The 19,283-nt window shown below is 39.2% G+C and overlaps 1 protein-coding gene across 2 annotated transcripts in view; it reads left to right on the forward strand.

Annotated features, from left to right (window-relative positions):
• The window catches only part of SCFD1 (sec1 family domain containing 1), a 293,569-nt gene that overhangs the window by 241,996 nt on the left and 32,290 nt on the right, over positions 1-19,283 (forward strand). For both annotated transcript variants that reach the window (XM_058666288.1, XM_058666287.1), the window contains 3 exons: positions 1,191-1,281; positions 1,842-1,915; positions 2,770-2,851. In XM_058666288.1, coding sequence (XP_058522271.1) covers positions 1,191-1,281; positions 1,842-1,915; positions 2,770-2,851 — 247 coding nt within the window. The remainder of the gene's footprint in view (positions 1-1,190; positions 1,282-1,841; positions 1,916-2,769; positions 2,852-19,283) is intronic.

Consider the following 19,283-nt stretch of genomic DNA (forward strand, 5'->3'; position numbering starts at 1 on the left):
TTTAGAGAAAAGCTTAAGAAAAAAAAATCTCTGTTCAAATATGGAAGTAATAAGTTTTTCTTTAAATCATGTATTTAGGAACTAAGAGGTTAGCTGAGCTGAGAGTTCTACTCTGTTTATAAGTAAGAATAGTTCCCTCACTCTGCATATCATGTTACAGTGAAAAGGGAGCACTAGGAGAGTGATGTCAGCCTCTCTGAGCTGCACCTCTTCCGTAAATGCGGGAATATTATCATTTTCCTGTTGCCCTAATTTAGAAGATTGTTATGAAGATATTATGGGATAATGAATATAAAGAAGTAATTTGCCCAAAAACATTATCTTTCATTTGTAAAGTTGGACAAGAATCTAGTTCTATCAGATGCCCAGGGCTTAAGTATTAATAGTACCTTCCACAATAGATTGGTTAGGATTGAATGTGACTGCATAGTGTTTGACATATAGTAGATGTTCAACAAACATAAGAAATTATTCTGTTAGCTCCCTTCAAAAGCTATTAGCAGTTTCAAGAATCACAGATGAAGCTTGTGCCCTTAGAGCACAAGGGTTTTCCTACAGAAGTAGTTTCCCTTAGAATGAGAGGAGCAAAGACTTTTTGACTTCCCAGTGCAGTGTGTGTGTGTCGCGGGGGACCTTTTTTACTTTTTAATTTAACCTGCACACAGGGCTATGAGAAGACATCAGACATTAAACCCACCACAGCTCACCAGTGCTGCTTGTCCTAGTAGGGACTGTAAGAGTACTGAGTAATAGGATATTTTTTCCAAATAATTACTTATAGGTGGTACTCTGTAAATGTCATCATTGTAGTGCCATGAACTCTTGGGTTAATTGATTTTGCTGGCAGTTTGAATTGTGTTGTGCCACAGCTTCTATTTTATTTTCAGTCACAAATATTTGTGAAAATCTGATAACATTAATGGAATAAGTAGAAAATCGAAGTGAAATTTTAATTTTAGCTTCTATGATGGGCAGTTTAGAGAAGAAGCTTTCATTAAATAAGTAGGTGTTAGAAAGATATATAGCTGCATACTTAGTATCTTTTGCTTTTGCTGTATATAAAAAATTCAAATCCTAGTAAGTGTTTTTAAGACAATGATAAATCTTTACTGTGTCTATTTTAGAATTCACACAAAAATCAATATGTTGGTGTCATACTCACAGTCTCCCTTATGTAATACTTGTTTTAGCCCATTCCCAGAAGTTGCAGAATCAGTTCAGCAAGAACTAGAATCTTACAGAGCCCAGGAAGATGAAGTCAAACGGCTTAAGAGCATTATGGTAAGATTCTCTTTTTTTTCTAGGAACTAAGGGGCAGAGGAAGCTATCTGGAGTGCTGAAGAGGGTTACTTTTTTCTCTTATACAAATTCAAGGGCTTTTATTATTTTAGTAACAACCACACAGTCTCATGTTAGCAGTCTTTTTCAAAAAGAAATTAATTATTGAGGAAAGAAAGAAAAATAATCTGAATTTATAAATTGAAAAAATCTGTATGATATGGCTTCATCTTAGAGCCATGCATTCCTATGCTGCTCATCCTACTATTGATTAAGCTGGTTTCAGATTTCATGTTGGTCACTGATCTATGGCAAGTCTCTGAGCCCGTTTCTTACCTGAAAACACTAGGTGTTCTTTATGTAGTCATTGAACCATATATTAGACCAGCAGTAACTAAAACTTTTCTGTAACTGTCAAAAATATATCTGCTTGCTCATTGGAGAATTGTTATTCTGCGTGAATTAAATTTTATTGTTCATCAGTAGTCTTAAAAATATGTTGATTTTTGTTTCATGAATGGGCCTGAGAATATTGAATAGTTACTAAGACTTTTGCTTCCCAGGGACTAGAAGGGGAAGATGAAGGAGCCATAAGTATGCTTTCAGACAATACTGCTAAGCTAACATCAGCTGTTAGGTAAGCAAGCCTTTCATTTGATAGGATTACTTTGGGGTGTCAGAAATTGGTTAATTTTTTAGAAGAAGAAATGGTAAGTTCCTGCTTGGAGATGGAGCTGATCATTTACTTCTTCCACCGCTTAGAATTAAGTAGTAAGAATAATTTTACTAGTGATAAAGTAAGGGAAGTTGTTTCATTTGTAGTAATGCACTGTCTTCATGGAAGGTTAAGTAGAATTTTCCTATTTTGAGTGCCAATAACAAGGAGGAAGGAAATGTGTTAGATCCAGACAGTGGAGGGTGTTTGGCTTACCCATGAGGACGAGTCCTGCAGCTCCTGTCAGAGGAGCTGGGTTTGAACTGTGCTTCCAGCTGCTAATTCCCACTTCTGGCTAACATGATCTCTAGCAGGCTGTGGTGGCGGCTCGAGTGGTTGGGTTCCTGCCTTCCCACAAGCGAGACCTGAATTGAGTTCTTGGCTCCTGGATTCTCTGTGGGCATTTGGGAAGTGAAGCAGCAAATGGAAGCTAGCTAGCTGGTTGACTCAAATGTTTGTTTTAATTTAAAATATAGACAAAAGCAATGTTCTGTTCATCTGACTTTAAGTCTCAAAACCTTGAAGAATATGAAAGATTAGAAATAGTGATATTTGGGAGCCAGATTATTTGAAACTAGGAAGCATTTTACCTCTGTTTGGGTGGTGGTAGGTTTCAGAGCTAGAGGTTTGATTCAGTTGTCAGTTTCCCTTAACATTTTGTCACTGTGCCAGTTCTGCGTGTTCTCAGAGGACACACTCAGTCATGAGCTTTATTAAAGACTGTCATTTGGTTAGAAAACCCTAATGGTTTGTTTTCCATTTTTTGATTCCCATAGTTCTTTACCAGAACTCCTTGAAAAAAAACGGCTTATCGATCTCCATACAAATGTTGCTACTGCTGTTTTAGAACACATAAAGGTAAATTTAACTTTTTCCGCCCGCAGTTATGACTTGTATACGGTTTAATACTTTGAGTGCCATTATTTTATAGTCATTATCTAATTGAGTTCTTCCTGTAATGTAAGTATAACTGAAGGCAGCAATATATATATATATTTTTTTTACAAATCCATACAGTAAGTAACTTTCCTGGGTTACATGTTTAGTAACTAGTCATCAGAATCAGTGATATTTGCTTTGTTCCAATTGTCTCTCTATTCCTTTTTTTTTAAGATTTATATATTTTTAATTTTTATCAGAACGTCAGATATACGGAGAGGCAGAGAGGAAGATTGTCCGTTGATTCACTTCCCAAGTGGCCACAAAGGCTGGAGCTGAGCTGATCCGAAGCCAGGAGCCAGGGGCCTTTTCCGGGTCTACCACACGGGTGCAGGGTCCCAGCCTTAACTGCTTTCCCAGGCCACAAGCAGGGAGCTGGATGGGAAGCCGGGCTAGGATTAGAACTGGCGCTCATATGGGGTCCTGTCACGTGCAAGAGGACTTTAGCCTCTAGGCCACCGCACCAGGCCCTCTGTGTTACTCTTTTAATAATAGGCTACTATCTAACCATACATAATCCAGATTGGAAACTATGGTTCTGTCTGAACTATCCATTATCACCTCACTTACCAGGCCTGGTTCTGAGCTGTTAGGTAAATTTGTTACCCTTAAAGCTTCTTGTGGTCTCTCATTGAATTGTGCTTCTAAGACAGATACATTGTTGCTTCCATGTGTTGTCACAGTTCTTTCCTTGTTGTTTATTCAGGACTCCCCCAGCAGCTTGCTGCTTAGTCCTTCAGTGTTCTGTCACTTGGTGTTGAGACATGGTGCTGCATCCCAGTGGCAAATAGCCCACATGTGAAGGGTTGGTTTTTACTGGCTCCTACTTAAAAAGCTGAGCATAATTACTGTGTGTCAGGGATGTTAGCACCTTAGATTTATGAAGAAGGCACTTAGCATTTTACTTTTTAATCACTTAAAAATTCATAAAGCATTACAGTGGAGCTAATATAGAGTGATAATTGGCACTGTCCTGCATGGAATTTAAATTTCATCATTTCTGTTAAGCTGACAACCTACTCCTCTCCTGGTTTGATATCGTGGTGTTGATAATTGATGTTTTTCATGTATGTCTAGGAAAAGAAACACAGTTGTACAGTCTGTAGGTGATTGTGGTGCTGGTGTGTTCACTTCCATGTGTAGCACATGTGTAAAAGGAAAAAAAAGCTGTTTGGGTCTGTTTACCTGAAGCCATTGTCTCCTTTGGAAATCACAAAAACACTTTCCCCCCCTCTCACTCACTCTGTCTGTCTGTCTTTCTCTCTCTCTCTCTCTGTCTCACACACACACACACACCCCTTCATTTGAAATGCTTCAATAGCAAGGCTTATATAGCAAGGCTTTGCTTACAAAGTTAAATATGAAAACTGTGAACCTGATGTTAATGGATTATTGCCATAAAACAAAATAGAGGTTCTAGTTTACATCTTTTAAATTATAATTATGTAATTAGGACTTTGTGATCCATCCAGCAAACATTTTTTGAGTACTTGCTGTGTGCTAGGTAGTACATGCAAATAGTCAACTAAAAACAAAATCTGGACCTAGCATAATAGCCTAGTGGCTAAATCTTTGTCTTTCCTGTGCTGGTATCCCATATTGGCCCCGTCTTGGGCCCCAGCTGCTCCACTTCCCATCCAGCTACCTGCCTGTGGCCTGGGAAAGCAACAGAGGAGGGCCCAAAGCCTTGGGGTCCTGCACCCACATGGGAGACCCGAAAGAGGCTCCTGGCTTTGGATCGGCTCAGTTCCAGCCATTGCAGCCACTTGGGGAGTGAACCAGCAATGACAGGTCTTTGTCTGTATTTCTCCCCTCTGTAGATATGACTTTCCAATATAAATACATCTTTTAAAAAATATCTTTAAAAAAGTTGTAACAGTTGTTAATAGAACTGTGTTTGTGCCTTAACACTCAGGTTTTAGTGTGTTTTTTTTCTCAATAAGTTTTAATGTTTAAGTTCATGCTTAGATTTTGCTTTCTGATCTCAATATCCACACATGCTTGGTGCAGCTCTGGCCGCCCACCCCAGGTGTTTAACCCAGAGTAACTGCTGTACCTGTTGGAGAGCATTTTGTCACTTTAGATGAATATACTCTCTGGTATAAGATGAGAGACAGTAGCTTCTGGTTTAAGAAAATTTCAGTTAAAGTAGTATACAGGTTTGTGCATGGTTATTGTGCTGGGTCCTGCAGATCCTGGAGTAAACAAGACAGGTTCCATTGCCCTCAGAGCTTATATTGTACTGAAAATGAACACAGTAAGCGTATTAGAGAAAAAAATCATTCCAGGCTTGTAAGTGGTATAAAAACAACAAACACAGGAGACCCACTGCAGACAAAGTGGCCAGGGAAATCATCTTTGAAAAGGTGCTATTTGAGTTGAGATGTGAATCGTAAGAAGGATCCAGTTAGGAAGAAAAGAAAAAGCTTAAAAACAACCAAACTCAAGTCAGTGTTTTTAAGCAGAAGGATTAATAAGTGCACAGGTGTTAAGACAAATTTGATGTATTTGAGGACCCACAGAAAGGTTAATGTGCTGCACTAGGGAAAGGTAGCACAATTTCAGATCCAGAAAGCAGGAGTGTGAGGCAGTCGTTAGGCATAGCACTTAAAATACCACTTGGGATGCTAGCATCCTGTGTTTTAGTTCCTAGGTTCAAGTCCAAGCCCTGATTCTGGCTTCTTGCTGAAGCCCCCGGGGGAGGCAGCAGTGGACGGCTGAAGCAGTTGGGTTCTTGCCATCCACGTGGGTGGAGTTCCAGCTCTTCGCTTTGATGTGCCCAGCCCGGGCTGTTGTAGGTGTTTAGGGAACAAACCAGCAGATGGTTGATATTCTCATCTCTCTCCCTCTTTTCACCTTTCAAATAAATTAATTACGTAAAAACTTACTAAGTATTTTTCTTTTTCACCAGTTTCTTAACCATCTGAGCTTCACTTTGTAAATGTTAATTCACTTTAAGCAGTGCTTTTATTTACAAGAATAATATGTCTGTGTAGAGATCTCACAGCATATGCTTTTTTTTGTTTTTGGTGTAGCTTTACATATTTCCTCTTCTGTGGTGGTAAATTATAGCTGCTTATATTTCTTTAGATCATGTTCTAAACCACGTCACTTGGAGATGAATCTCTAAAGTCCTGACGATTATCTCACAATTGGAAAGCTAGAAGGTGCGAACCAGTTTGCCACACTTTGACAAATGTTACCATTTAAGACCATGTGTCATCTAAGAATTTTAGTGACTTGGGTAGTTAGCTTGGTTTAACAAATTGCAGAGCAAACTGTAAAATACTCATTTGTTTTGGGCAGTTATTTTTATTGGACAGGTAGATTTACAGGGAGAAGGAAAGACAGAAAGATTCCCCCATCCACTGGTTTACTCCCCAAGTGGCTACAGTGGCCAGAGCTGAGCCGATCCTAAACTGGGAGGCAGGAGCTTCTTCTAGATCTCCCACACGGGTGCGGGCGCTCAAGGCTTTGGGCCATCCTCTGCTGCTTTCCCAGATTGTAAGCAAGAAGCTGGATGGGAAGTGGAGCAGCCAGGGCAGTAACCAACACCCATACGGGATCCTGGCACTTGCAAGTGGAAGATTAGCCAGTTGAACAATCACAGCAGGCTCAATCTTTTTTTTTAAACCTTTTTTTTTTTTTGGTAATTTTTTTGTATGTAATTCACATGTACCCTCTCCTGGAAGATGTTTCTGGAAGTTCTCACATACTTTATGCGTGGCCTGTTTTAATTACTTGATAAAGTGAAATCAGTGCTCTTCAGTCCAGAAAAAGAAAAGAAACCTACCCCTGAGCATAGTAGATGGAATATGGAAATGACATCATATGCACTTGTCCCTAATGCTCCTATCTAGAAGGAAGAGCCCTAGTATTTGAATACTCTGCCTTCATGCACATGATGGGGAATGAACAGAGTGGAACAGACTCAGTTGTTAATAGGATGATTATTTTTGTGGAGCAGATTCTTGTTGAGCAAGTTGAACTGAATTGAATCTGGACCGGGTGATGATGTCAGTACTCAGATAAGCCGCAGCCCTAGCTGGCTATGCCAGCTTTACTGGAGCTCTTCCTTCTGGGGGACCTGGCTTTTGTTTGTTTTGTTTGTTTCAGTTTTTGGTTTAACTGCTTAATCTTTCTTAGGGGAAGGTAAGCTTTCCAAACTGAGGAGAAACCCTCTTAATTGACATCCGCACATCTAATTAACCATACCTTATATTCCCTCTGTACTCCCAACAGCTAGTGAATCATGCTGTTGGCCACAGTGTTAACGTGCTGTCAGCTTGGAGCTGGCATGCCTTATTGTCAGGCTTGTGCCTGTTCTGCCCTCATGGCTAGGTTCTTACGCTTACCAGAGGGCTATTTTAGTTTGATCGTAATGTAGTTGTCTTGTGTGAATATGAACCAAGTATTGTTTCTGTAAAACTGGGTAGTGCCTAAGAGTGAAGATGGTAATTTAAATATTGTTTGAATTGTGAGTAAGGAAAGCATCACTGGAAAAGAATGAGAAAGTGCCACATTGTGTTCAGATTGCTTCACAAGTGTCTAAGTCAAAGGCAATTCCTGATAATCGCACTTTACACAAAGAAGAAAAACATTTGAGTTAGTGAACTCTGAATTTAAAAAAAATGATCCAGAACCTACGTTGATGATTGACACACAAATTGTGTATTAAAAGGCAGTGTTTAAATGTGTGTATCCAACACACATTTCTTTTTTTTAAAGATTTATTTTTATTGGAAAGTCAGATATACAGAAAAGAGGAGAGAGCAAGGAAGATCTTCTGTCCACTGGTTCACTTTCCAAGTGGCCGCAACAGCTTTAGCTGAGCTGATCCAAAGCCAGGAGCCAGGAGCTTCTTCTGGGCCTCTCACGTGGGTTCAGGGTTCCAAAGCTTTGGGCCGTCCTCGACTGCTGTCGCAGGCCACAGGCAGGGAGCTGGATGGGAAGCGGGGCTGCCGGGATTAGAACCAGTGCCCATATGTGATCCTGGCGCATGCAAGGCAAGGACTTTGAACTGCTAGGCTATTGCGCCAGGCCCAGCACAGATTTGTTTATATCAGCTGACTGACTGACTGTTACTACTCTGGATCACATGTAGAGGTCTTCCTGGTGTACTGGAAATCAGAGCATTTCTCTGGTTAGACCTTGTGCTTATCAGTTTAAAATGATTTCTTGTCTAGTATTCTTACCAAGTAATCTTATTAATATGACCTTGGGGGTCTTTTCTTCAAGATGGGGACAAATACATTCTTTTTTTTTTTAATTGCACATTTAATGTTTGAGGCGATAGCTGTGATAACCCTGTGTAGTTAGACATCACATAGTGTATCATCCAAAAATAACTATTACTTTTATCATTATTTTATATGAAGTGAACAGATTTCATGTATGTCACAAAGCACGATTATGTTCCTCAGCCTAGCATCAGTTCTGCCCATGTTACTCTTCCTTCCTTCTTCCTTCCCTCCCTTCCTCCTTCCCTTCCTTTCTTCCTTTTTCTTCCTTTCTTTTTTTTTGATTATTATTATATTTTTGACAATCTTTACATAGTTAATTACGGTAAAAAGGTTCAAGGGTTATAGGGAAGTGGCTAAGACCATTATTTCCATATTGTTTCCTTCATGTATCTGAGGTAAAGGGGGATATTGAGGGAGAAGCCCCACCCAGTTTCCCACCCACCCCAGGTCCCAGATGTGGGGCATGCTCAGAGATACTTGCTCAAGTGGTTTTGATAGTTCACCAGTTATGAAGACAAATACATTCTTAAGTAGATGGGTCCCAGTAAGCTGTCTATGTCTTTGACCTCTTCTTATCTCAAATAAGATAAATCACTGTGAGAATTTTCTTCATTTGTGGTAAAAGATAGCTTTTGAGTGAGTGAATGATCATACAACTCCTTAGTCAGTATGAGTTTCTGGAAACTACTTCCATATCGCAAAACAAGAAATATGAAACTAGGGTTTGATGTTGGGCAGTGTATTAAACCTCTGCGTTATTGGCTTCCCAGGTTAGAGCTCTGTGCTAATGGTCTGGGAAGGCAGCAGGGGCTCTTCACTCACGTGGGCAACATGGATGCAGCTTCTGGCTTTGGCCTGGCCCGGTTCTGAATGTTGTGGCCTTCTGGGGAGTGAATTAGTGGCTGGAAGATACTCTCTGTCTCTCTCTGTGTTTTCCCCTCTCTCTGCCTTTCAAGTGAATCAATACGAAAATGTTAAAAAATTCATCTTTCATGTAGAAGTAACATACTGACTGTGATAGCAGATATTAACACGTATCAGCAAATATGTATTTTCCAGCTCTATTGATGTACAATTTTAAAAATGCATGTACTTAAAGTGTGCAAGTGATGTTTTGATATCATGCACATTGTGAAATTATAACAGTGAAGCTAACATATCCATCAAATCTATAGTTCTCTTAAAAATCTTGTTTGTGATTAGAATACTTCTGTCAGGGATGTAATACATTACTAGTGGTAAGCATATTATGGCATAACCAAATGTTTGTGCCCTTTGACCAGTATCTCCCATTTCCCCCATCCCTGGTCCCTGGTAACTACTCTTCTGTGCTCCATTAAACTCAGATTTTCTAGATTATATCATTTTTGTATCTCTGTGGTTGGTTTATTTGACTTAGAATGAGTTCTGTCTGTCAGATAGGTTTTTGTTGTACATTGAATTACAAAGGTGAAACTGCATACTGCTAAAGCTAAGTATCCTTTTATGCATATGTAAAACTAACCTTGTATGTCTTTCCTTTTGTGTAATGTAAAGAGATACTATTCAGAACTCTGAAATATACCCAAGATTTTGTAATCACTCTTTATTAGATATAAAAAGGAAAACAAAAGGAGTTATGTGTCGTCCTTACTTTTTAATAGTCTGAATTTTTAGAACAGCTGCAGTTTTGTAGTAAAATTAGTGAGAAATGCGGAGTTCTAATTCACATCCCACCCCTGGAAGTTTCCTGTTAAAAATTACTTGTGTTCCACCAGTTCATTTTGCTCTCGGTGCCCGTCTCTCACCCCAAATGCATGAGACCACTGATCCTTTCAGTGTTTCCAGGGTTCTTGACTTGTTAACTCATTTCTCTTCTCACCTTAGTAATACTCTTGTTTAGAGGTACCACAGTTTATCCATTTATTTACCTACTCATAGGTATCTTGACTTGGGTACATGGATGGTAAGTTACATGGTAGTCAGAGGTAAGATGTTTTTCAGTTTCTAAGTTTGCCAAACTATCTCCAGTGACTACCATTTTACATTCCCAACAACCGTGAATGAGTTTCTACTGGTCCAAATCCTTGCCAGCATTTATTAGTGTTACAACTGTTGTGCATTTTGCTTTTTCTAATAGATGTGTACTAGTATCTCATTGCCCTAATTTGCACTTGCCTGGTGATAACCTGGAGTGAAAATCTCTTCAAATGCTTATTTGCTATCTGTATAGCTCCTTTGGTGAGGTGTCGCACGTGGAGAATGCCTTTCGTGTAGTGTCTGAAGTCATCCCCATCGTAATGCCATTTAGGTTTTCTCCCGTGTTAATAGGAAATCTATAGTTTTCCATTTAGATCTGTGATCCGTTTTGCATTAATTATTGTGAAAACGTTATGTCTAGATTGATTTGCTTTCTTGTAGATGTCTAGTTGTTGAACAGTCTCCTTTCTCCATGGAATTGCTTGTTGTCTTTGGCAAGGAGTAGTTAGCCATGCTTGCGTAGGTCTATCTCTGGATCTTCCTTCCCTCCCTCCCACTGATCTACTGGACTGTTCTGTCTTCAAGATTGTAGTTTCACTGTAAAATTTGATGTCAGGTGGTATCAGTCCTTCAGCGTATTCTTCTCCAATATTGTATTGGCTATTCTCAGTCTTTCACCTCTCCGCATAAAGCTTAGTTAGGGCCTGGTGCTGTGGCATAGGGAGTAAAGCTGCTGCTCATTTGGGGCACTGGCATTACATATGGGCATTGGTTCGAGTCCGGACTGCTCCACTTCTGGTCCAGCTCCCTGCTAATGAGCAAAAGAAGGCAGAGGGAAATGACCCTGTACCCACATGAAAAACCCAAAAGCTCCTGGCTTCGGATTGGCTCAGCTCCAGCCATTGCAGCCGTTTGGAGAATGAACCAGAAAATGGAAGATTACTCTGTATCTCCATTTCTGTCTCTCTCTCTCTATTTCTGTGTCTCTCTCTAATTCTGCCTTTCAGATCAATAAATCATCTTTGTAAAGGCTTAAAATTAATTTGCCACAGATATCTTGCTGGCATTTTATTAGGACTGCTTTGAATCTATAGATATGCCATCTTTTCTTACAGAAATATTGTATGGCTTTTATTCTAAGCAGAACATTCTGTACTGTGCTATTATAATGGTATAATATTTTAGTTACTTACGTGGCTATTTTCTATGATAATTTTAATTAAAGGCAGTGGTATAATATTAAAATATAATTCGATGACAACAGATCTGTGAATGACCAAGATAATGAGATGTATGTTTATAATCTAATGATAAAGCAAAGGAACAATTCCCAGCAATTTTAGGAAGGAAAGGAAAATTTCTTTTGTGTTCTGTGTGGAGTCATCTGACAGATTTTCAAATAACAGATTTTCAAAACCCCCCAAAATATATACTGCCTGTACTGCTCAGCTGAGTCTTAAAGTTAACCCTTGTGGAGAAGAAAGGGCTAGTTAGTTTAGAAATTACTTGCCTTTGTTTTCTTCTTTTCAAACCCAATGAACTAGAGCCGAATGTCTAACATCACTGTACTCAGGTATATTTTATGACTAGGATATAAATATTGAGACGATATAATGAAAAGTGAAAGAAACATCAAACCAACTGCCCACCCTGAATTTTGGGGGGAAAATTTAGAATTTAAGTAAGTTTCTTCTCCTAGCTCTTTTAGAGATTTCATAGAAACTCTTAGGGCATTCTGTACTGAGTACATATGATCTAAACTCCTCGAGTAGTGCATTTGGTTTTTTATTTACTCATTTATTCATAATGTTCGTTTAAGCCACCAAAATTTGTTATAATGGGGACCTTGCTATTTCATGTTATGTGTTTTATCTGTTTTCCATATCACTCAGATTGTATTCTCCTTTGAGCTCATGTTGTATAAGAATAATCCCTGGGATTATAGAAGTAGCTTGTTTTAGTATCTTTCCCTTATTTCAAGAATCTTAGTAAAACATGTATTAAATTTCTTGACAAACATTTCTATGTAATTTCTATGGTATTTCCAAAAAGTCAAATATATACTAATTGACAAATACGCTTTCTTTCATAAAGCATATGTAAAGGAGGCAGTAAATTGTTGTTGAGGAAAATATGTTTTCCTACTCTATCTGTGATATACACTGACTGGACTATGACCTGGATTTGAATCTCAACTCTGCTACTACTACTACTCTGGTAACCTGGAGTGCATTTGTTTCTGTGTGTGTTTCTTCTTCTTTAAAATGAGATTAATAATTCCTAGGTCATAGTATTATTTGGGGAACTACATGAGATAATATAAATCAGTAGTCTTTCAACATTGTTTTCTAATACCCTAAGCTGTATAGAGATATGGAGTAGGCCATTTGTACCTGTTTTATGTTTAGCATCCTAGAGGATTTGAGAAAGAGCGTCCTGAGACTTGTTCTACAGCATTTGAAAGCCACAGCTCTACATTGAGTTACCTTGAATACCCTGTTTGCCAGTAATATCACTTCTCTTATGCAGTTTAGAAAAGGCAGTGCCACTTCTTTTTCTCCTAGGTGGTATAGTGTCATAATCAGCTTAATGAAATATTAAGGTAGTTTTAGAACAGCCGTATGGAGAAGTGTTCACATACCATACAGTACACCCATCTGAAAGTGCATATAATTCAGTGGTTTTTAGTATATTCAGTTACTGCAACCAAATCACAACCTGCTTCTAGAGTATTTTCATCACCGCCCCCTCCCCCCAAAAAAACTCCTTATTGCTAGAATTCCATTTTCCATGGAATTTTCAAGGTCCTTCTTATGTCAGAGAAACCAAACTGAATAAAATGTCTGCACCTGTATAAATTTTTGAACCATGTTTTTTCATTGATTTATGTAATTACACATATTCCATTATGGTATTTAATATATATAATTCTATATATTGAATCACTGAATACTAGATTTTTTTAATCATTTTTAATTTTAGAAGTACATACATTTTGTAACTTTTTTAAAATGACCAGTTGTATGTCCCGTTCTCTTTAAAATTCGATAAGTTCAAGTATTTGCCATTATCCAAGTGCTATTTTAAACCTATAGGAGTTATACCTGTTATTAGAAACACTTAGTAAGACCATTGCTTTAGAAGGAGGACACATAAACAAAGAACAGCAATCTAAGTTGATCATGTTTACCGTGGAGAAGTACATGAAGTGCTAATGGTACACAGGTGGGCAAGGAGCTGTTCCCGCCAAGAGGATGATTCAGGAAGGGCAGTCAGGACAGAGGACAAATGGATGGAGCTACAGGGAAGCTACAAAGAAGGCAGGCCTTGGGGAATGAGTAGACTTTGGTGGATAGGTGATGGAGGAGAGGAATATATTCTTTTTTTAAAATTATTTATTTATTTATTTATTTATTTATTTATTATTCATTAATTACATTGTATTATGTGACACAGTTTCATAGATACTTGGGTTCTCCCCACCCCTCCCCAAACCCTCCCACCATGGTGGATTCCTCCACCTTGTTGCATAACCACAGCTCAAGTTCAGTTGAGATTCCCCCATTGCAAGCGTATACCAAACATAGAGTCCAGCATCTTATTGTCCAGTCAAGTTCAACGGCTTCTTAGGTATACCCTCTCTGGTCTGAAGACAGAGCCAGCAGAGTATCATCCCAGTCAATTGAAAGTTCCAACATACCATCAGCAAAAATTTACATCATTATGGAATTAATTGACATAGTAATGAGTAACCAATATGTTAAAAATAAATGCGAGTTCCTAGCCACCTTCTGTGACCACCTCACTTACATTTCAATTTTAGTTTATACACAACATATAACATTCATAACATAACATGTTATACATAACATCATATCATCTTAAATTAAGGCAAACATGTGGTATTTAACCTTTTGGGATTGGCTCATTTCCCTTAGCATTATGGTTTCCAGTTTGGCCCATTTGGCCACAAAGAACTGCATTTTGTTTTTTTTAATAGCTGAGTAGTATTCCATGGAGTAGATGAACCATAGCTTTCTTATCCAATCCTCTGCTGATGGGCATTTTGGCTGCTTCCATGTTTTTGCAATTACTGATTGTGCTGCTATGAGCATAGGAGTACATGTTGGTTTCTCATAAAACAAGTGTTCTGGATATATTCCTAGGAGTGCTATTGCTGGATCATACGGTATGTTGAATTTGAGTTGTTTGAATATTCTCCATACTGATTTCCATAGAGGCTGTACAAGCCTGCAGCCCCACCAGCAGTGGAGTAGGGTTCCCTTTTCCCCGCAACCTCGCCAACAAGTGTTGTTGGTGCTTTTATTCATGTGGGCCAGTCTTACTGGCGTTAGGTGGTACCTCATTGATGTTTTAATTTGGATTTCCCTTATTGCCAGGGAACTTGAGCATTTTTTCATATGTTTATTTGCCATTTGGGTTTGTTCCTTTGTGAAGTGTTTGCCCATTTCCCGTGCCCATTTCTTGAGTGGCTTGTTTGTTTTGACATTTTGGTTGTTTTGTAGCTCTTTGTATATTCTGGAGATTAGCCCTCTATCACCTATGTCGTGTGCGAAGATCTTCTCCCATTCTGTGGGTTGCCTTTTTACTTTGTTGATTGTTTCTCTAGCTGTACAGAAGCTTCTTAGTTTGATGAGGTCCCAATTGTTTATTTTGGTCTCGATTTCTACTGCTTTTGGAGTCTTTTTTAGGAAGTGAGGGCCTACCCCTAAGTGTTCCAGTGTGTTTCCAACATTTTCTTTCAAAAGTTTGAAGGTTTCTGGATGTAGGTTTAGTTCTGTTATCCATTTAGATCTGATGTTAGTGTATGGTGAGAGATGTGGATCTATCTTTTTGTTTCTGCAGGCTATTAACCAGTTGTCCCAACAGCATTTATTGAACAGACCTTCCCATTTGCCTGGATTGTCGTTTGTCTTTTTGTCAAAGATTATTTGGCTGTACCTGTTTGGGCTCCCTTCTGGTGTTTCTATTCTGCTCCATTGATCTTCCTCTCTATCTTTGTGCCAGTACCACGCTGTTTTGATAACCACTGCCCTATAGTATGTCCAGAGGTCCGGAACTGTGATTCCCCCTGCTAACTTCCTATTCTTCAGGATGGTTCTAGCTATCCGTGGTTTTTTGTGTTTCCAGATGAACCTTTGGATCATTGTTTCCAGTTCCATGAAGAATGTTTTGGGCAATTTGATTGGGATTGCGTTGAATGTATATATTGCTTTTGGCAGTATAGACATTTTAATGATATTGATTTTACCTATCCAGGAGCATGGGATGTTACTCCATCTTTTGAGGTCTTGTTCAATTTCTTTTTTAAGTAGTTTGTAGTTTTCTTCAAATAAGTCTCCTACATTTTTGGTTAGATTTATTCCCAGATATTTCATACTTTTCTCTGTTATTTTGAATGGTATCTTGCTGGTTAAGTCTTTTTCCATCTTGGGGCTGTTCGCATACACTATGGCTGTTGATTTTTGTTCATTAATTTTGTACCCTGCCACTTTACCAAACTCTCGTACAAGTTCTAGCAGTCTCTGTATTGAGTCTCTTGGCTCTTCTACATAAAGAATCATATCATCTGCGTATAGTGAGAGCTTGACTTCTTCGTTTCCCATTTGGATTCCTCTGATTTCTTTTTCTTATCTTATGGCCTCAGCGAGTACCTCTAGGACTATGTTGAATAGTAGTGGAGAAAGCGGACATCCCTGTCTTGTTCCAGATCTCAGTGGGAAGGGTTCCAGTTTTTCTCCATTCAGTATGATGCTGGCGTTGGGTTTTTCATATATGGCTTTAATTATGTTGTGGATTTTTCCATCTATGCCTACCTTGGCTAGAGTTTTTAGTAGGAAGTGGTGTTGGATTTTGTCGAAAGCTTTTTCTGCATCTATTGATACTATCATGTGATTCTTGTTTTTCAGTTTTTGGATGTGGTGTATCACATTTATGGATTTGCGAATGTTGAACCATCCCTGCATTCCAGGGATGAATCCTACTTGATCTGGATGAACGATCTGTCTGATGTGTTTTTGAATTCTGTTGGCTAGGATTTTGTTGAGAATCTTAGCATCAATGTTCATCAAAGAGATAGGTCTGTAGTTTTCCTTCTCTGTTAGTTCTCTGTCTGGTTTTGGGATTAAGGTAATGTTGGCTTCATAGAATGAGTTTGGAAGGGTTGCTTCTTTTTCTATTGTTTTGAAGAGTTTGTAGAGGATTGGGGTCAGTTCTGTTCGGAATGTTTTGTAGAATTCTGTAGTGAAGCCATCTGGGCCTGGGCTTTTCTTTGTTGGGAGGTCTTTAATCACTGATTCAATCTCTGCTTCAGTTATGGGTTTGTTCAGGTCGTTTGTTGCCTCTGGGCTAAGTTTTGGCAGGTGGTAGAAGTCTAAGAACTTTTCCATTTCTTGGTGATCTTCTGATTTGTTGGAGTACAGTGCTTTGTAGTAATTTCTAATTATGTCCTTAATGGATGCGGTGTCTGTTGTTATGTTGCCTTTTTCATCTTTGATGCTGTTAATTCTTGCCTTCTCTTGTTTTTTCTTTGTCAGTCGGGCCAGTGGGGTGTCTATCTTGTTTATCTTCTCAAAAAACCAGCTTTTTGATTCATTGATTTTGTGTATCGTTTTTTTTTAATTTCTATCTGATTAATTTCCTCCCTTGTTTTGATGATTTCTTGTTTCCTATTGTATGTGGGGCTCTTCTGTTGTTTTTCCAATTCCTGGAGGTGTGTGTTTAGTTCCTGTATTTGGCGCCTCTCTTGGGCCTTGACATGAGCTCCAATTGCGATGAGTTTACCCCGTAGCACTGCTTTGGCAGTGTCCCACAAATTTTGGAATGTTGTTTCAGAGTTTTCATTGGTTTCCATAAATTTTTTGATCTCATCTTTAATTTCTTCTCTGATCCATTGTTCGTTTAATAGCATATTGTTCAGCCTCCAAGAGTTTCTGTATTTCCTGGGGCATTTTGAATTGCTGATTTCCAGTTTCATTCCGTGGTGGTCTGAGAGGGTACATGGTATGATTCCTATCTTTTTGAAGTTATTTAGGTTTGCTTTGTGTCCTATCATGTGGTCGATCCTGGAGAAGGTGCCATGCACTGCTGAAAAAAATGTATAATCTGTGGCCTTAGAGTAAAAAATTCTATAAATGTCAACCAAGTCCAGTTGTTCTATTGTTTGTATGAGCTCTGTTGTTTCTTTGTTGAGTTTTTGTTTTGTTGATCTGTCTGTTGTTGTTAGGGGGGTGTTAAGATCACCCACTATTATTGTGTGCATATCTATGTCTCCCCTTAAGTCCGTAAGTAATTGCTTCACGTAGCTAGGTGTGTTTGAATTTGGTGCATATATGTTCACAATGGTAATTACTTCCTGATGGATCAGTCCCTTCACCAATATATAATGTCCTTCCCTGTCCTTTTTGATGTGTGTCAGATTGAAGTCCACATCATCTGAAATTAAGACAGCTACCCCAGCCTTTTTTTCTCGTCCATTGGCATGAAATATCTGTTTCCAACCTTTCACTTTCAGCTTCTTCGAATCTCTTCTGGTTAGATGTGTCTCTTGTAGGCAACAGGTAGTTGGGTGCTGTCTGATAATCCATTCTGTTAATCTATGCCTTTTGATTGGTGAGTTCAGGTCATTTGTGTTAAGAGTTAAAATTGAGAGGTTGTGATTTTGCCCTGCCATACTTGTTTTTGTGGGTGTTGATATCTGTGTAATTGCCCTTCCTTGTGTGGACTTTAGTGGGGAGACCTTCCTGTTTGCCATCTTTGCTTATGATTCACCTCCTTTTTTTCTGGATTTAGTGCATTTCTAAGGAGATTTTGTAGAGCTGGTTTTGTGCTGGCATATTCTTCTAATTTCTCTTTGCTATGAAAGTATTTGATTTCGTTCTCAAATACGAATGAGATCTTTGCTGGGTACAATATTCTTGGTTGACAGTTGTTCTGATTCAGGATTTGGAAGATCTTTGTCCATTCTCTTCTTGCTTGTAAGGTCTCTTCAGAGAAGTCAGTAGTAATCCTGATTGGTTTTCCCCGGTATGTGATCTTTTCTCTGCTTCGTACTTGTCTCAGGATTCTTTCTTTGTCTTCGTTGGAGTGGAACTTGAGCACCATATGTCTGGGTGAAGACCGCTTTGGGTCATATCTGCTGGGAGTCCTCTGACCGTCCTGGATTTGGGCTGGGTTCATGTTCCAAGTGTTTTGGAAGTTTTCCTCTATAATTTCGTCAAGCACCATTTGCATTCCTGACTCTTTTTCCGCTCCTTCAGGAAGGCCAATAATCGTAATATTCGATTTTCTGAGGTTGTCTTTCATTTCTTGTATGGTCTTATTGGCTTTGTTCAGACTTGTCTCCAGCCGTTTAATGAACTGGGTATGTTCGTTTTGTGTCTTCCGTTTCAGAGATCCTCTCTTCTGCTGTATTTGTTCTGTTGGTTAGGCTCTCAATTTTGTGCTCTAAGTCAAGGATTTTACTTTTCATTTGTTGTATTTCTGTGACTATGTGGTTCTTGAATTCCTTGAAGTCCTCCCAATTCTTCTCATTGTCTCTGACATATTTTAACATTATTTTTTTGAATTCTTTGTCTGGTAGATCTTCTATGTCTTCATCTCGCATCTCCAAAATAGACATTGGCTTTTTATCCTTTATTGGTGGGGTGTTGGCTCTCTCATCTGGATCATTACCTTTTCTGGTATTTCTTCCCATTGTGTTAGTGTTTCTTTTTTGAGAGACCTAGGCACCAGTGTGCTGAGGGGTCTCCAAGCACTATCCTGTAGAGATCGGAGTCTGCAGGCGTGGAGTAGCAGGGTGTGGGAATTTTCAAGGCACTTTTGGTGCGTCTCCAGAACACTGGACCTCAGGGCGCCACTTCCAGGGCCCAGCGGATTCAAAGCGCACTCTCAGCTCATCCCCTACAGGTATGCTACCACAGGGTGTGGGGGAGTGAAGGCACTCTCTGTGCACGCCCCCCTATGCGCGGGATCACAGGGCTCGGAGGATTCTAGGTGCTTTCTCGGTGTGTCCCCAGTGCCAGGGACTGCAGGGTGTGGAGGTTCCAGGTGCTCTCTGGGAACGCCTCCTGCACGCAGGTCCGCAGTGCCCTCCTGGTGTGTCTCCCAAGCACGGGACTATAGGGCGT

This window comes from Ochotona princeps, chromosome 6, assembly GCF_030435755.1.
Source record: "Ochotona princeps isolate mOchPri1 chromosome 6, mOchPri1.hap1, whole genome shotgun sequence".
NCBI classification, from domain to species: Eukaryota; Metazoa; Chordata; class Mammalia; order Lagomorpha; family Ochotonidae; genus Ochotona; species Ochotona princeps.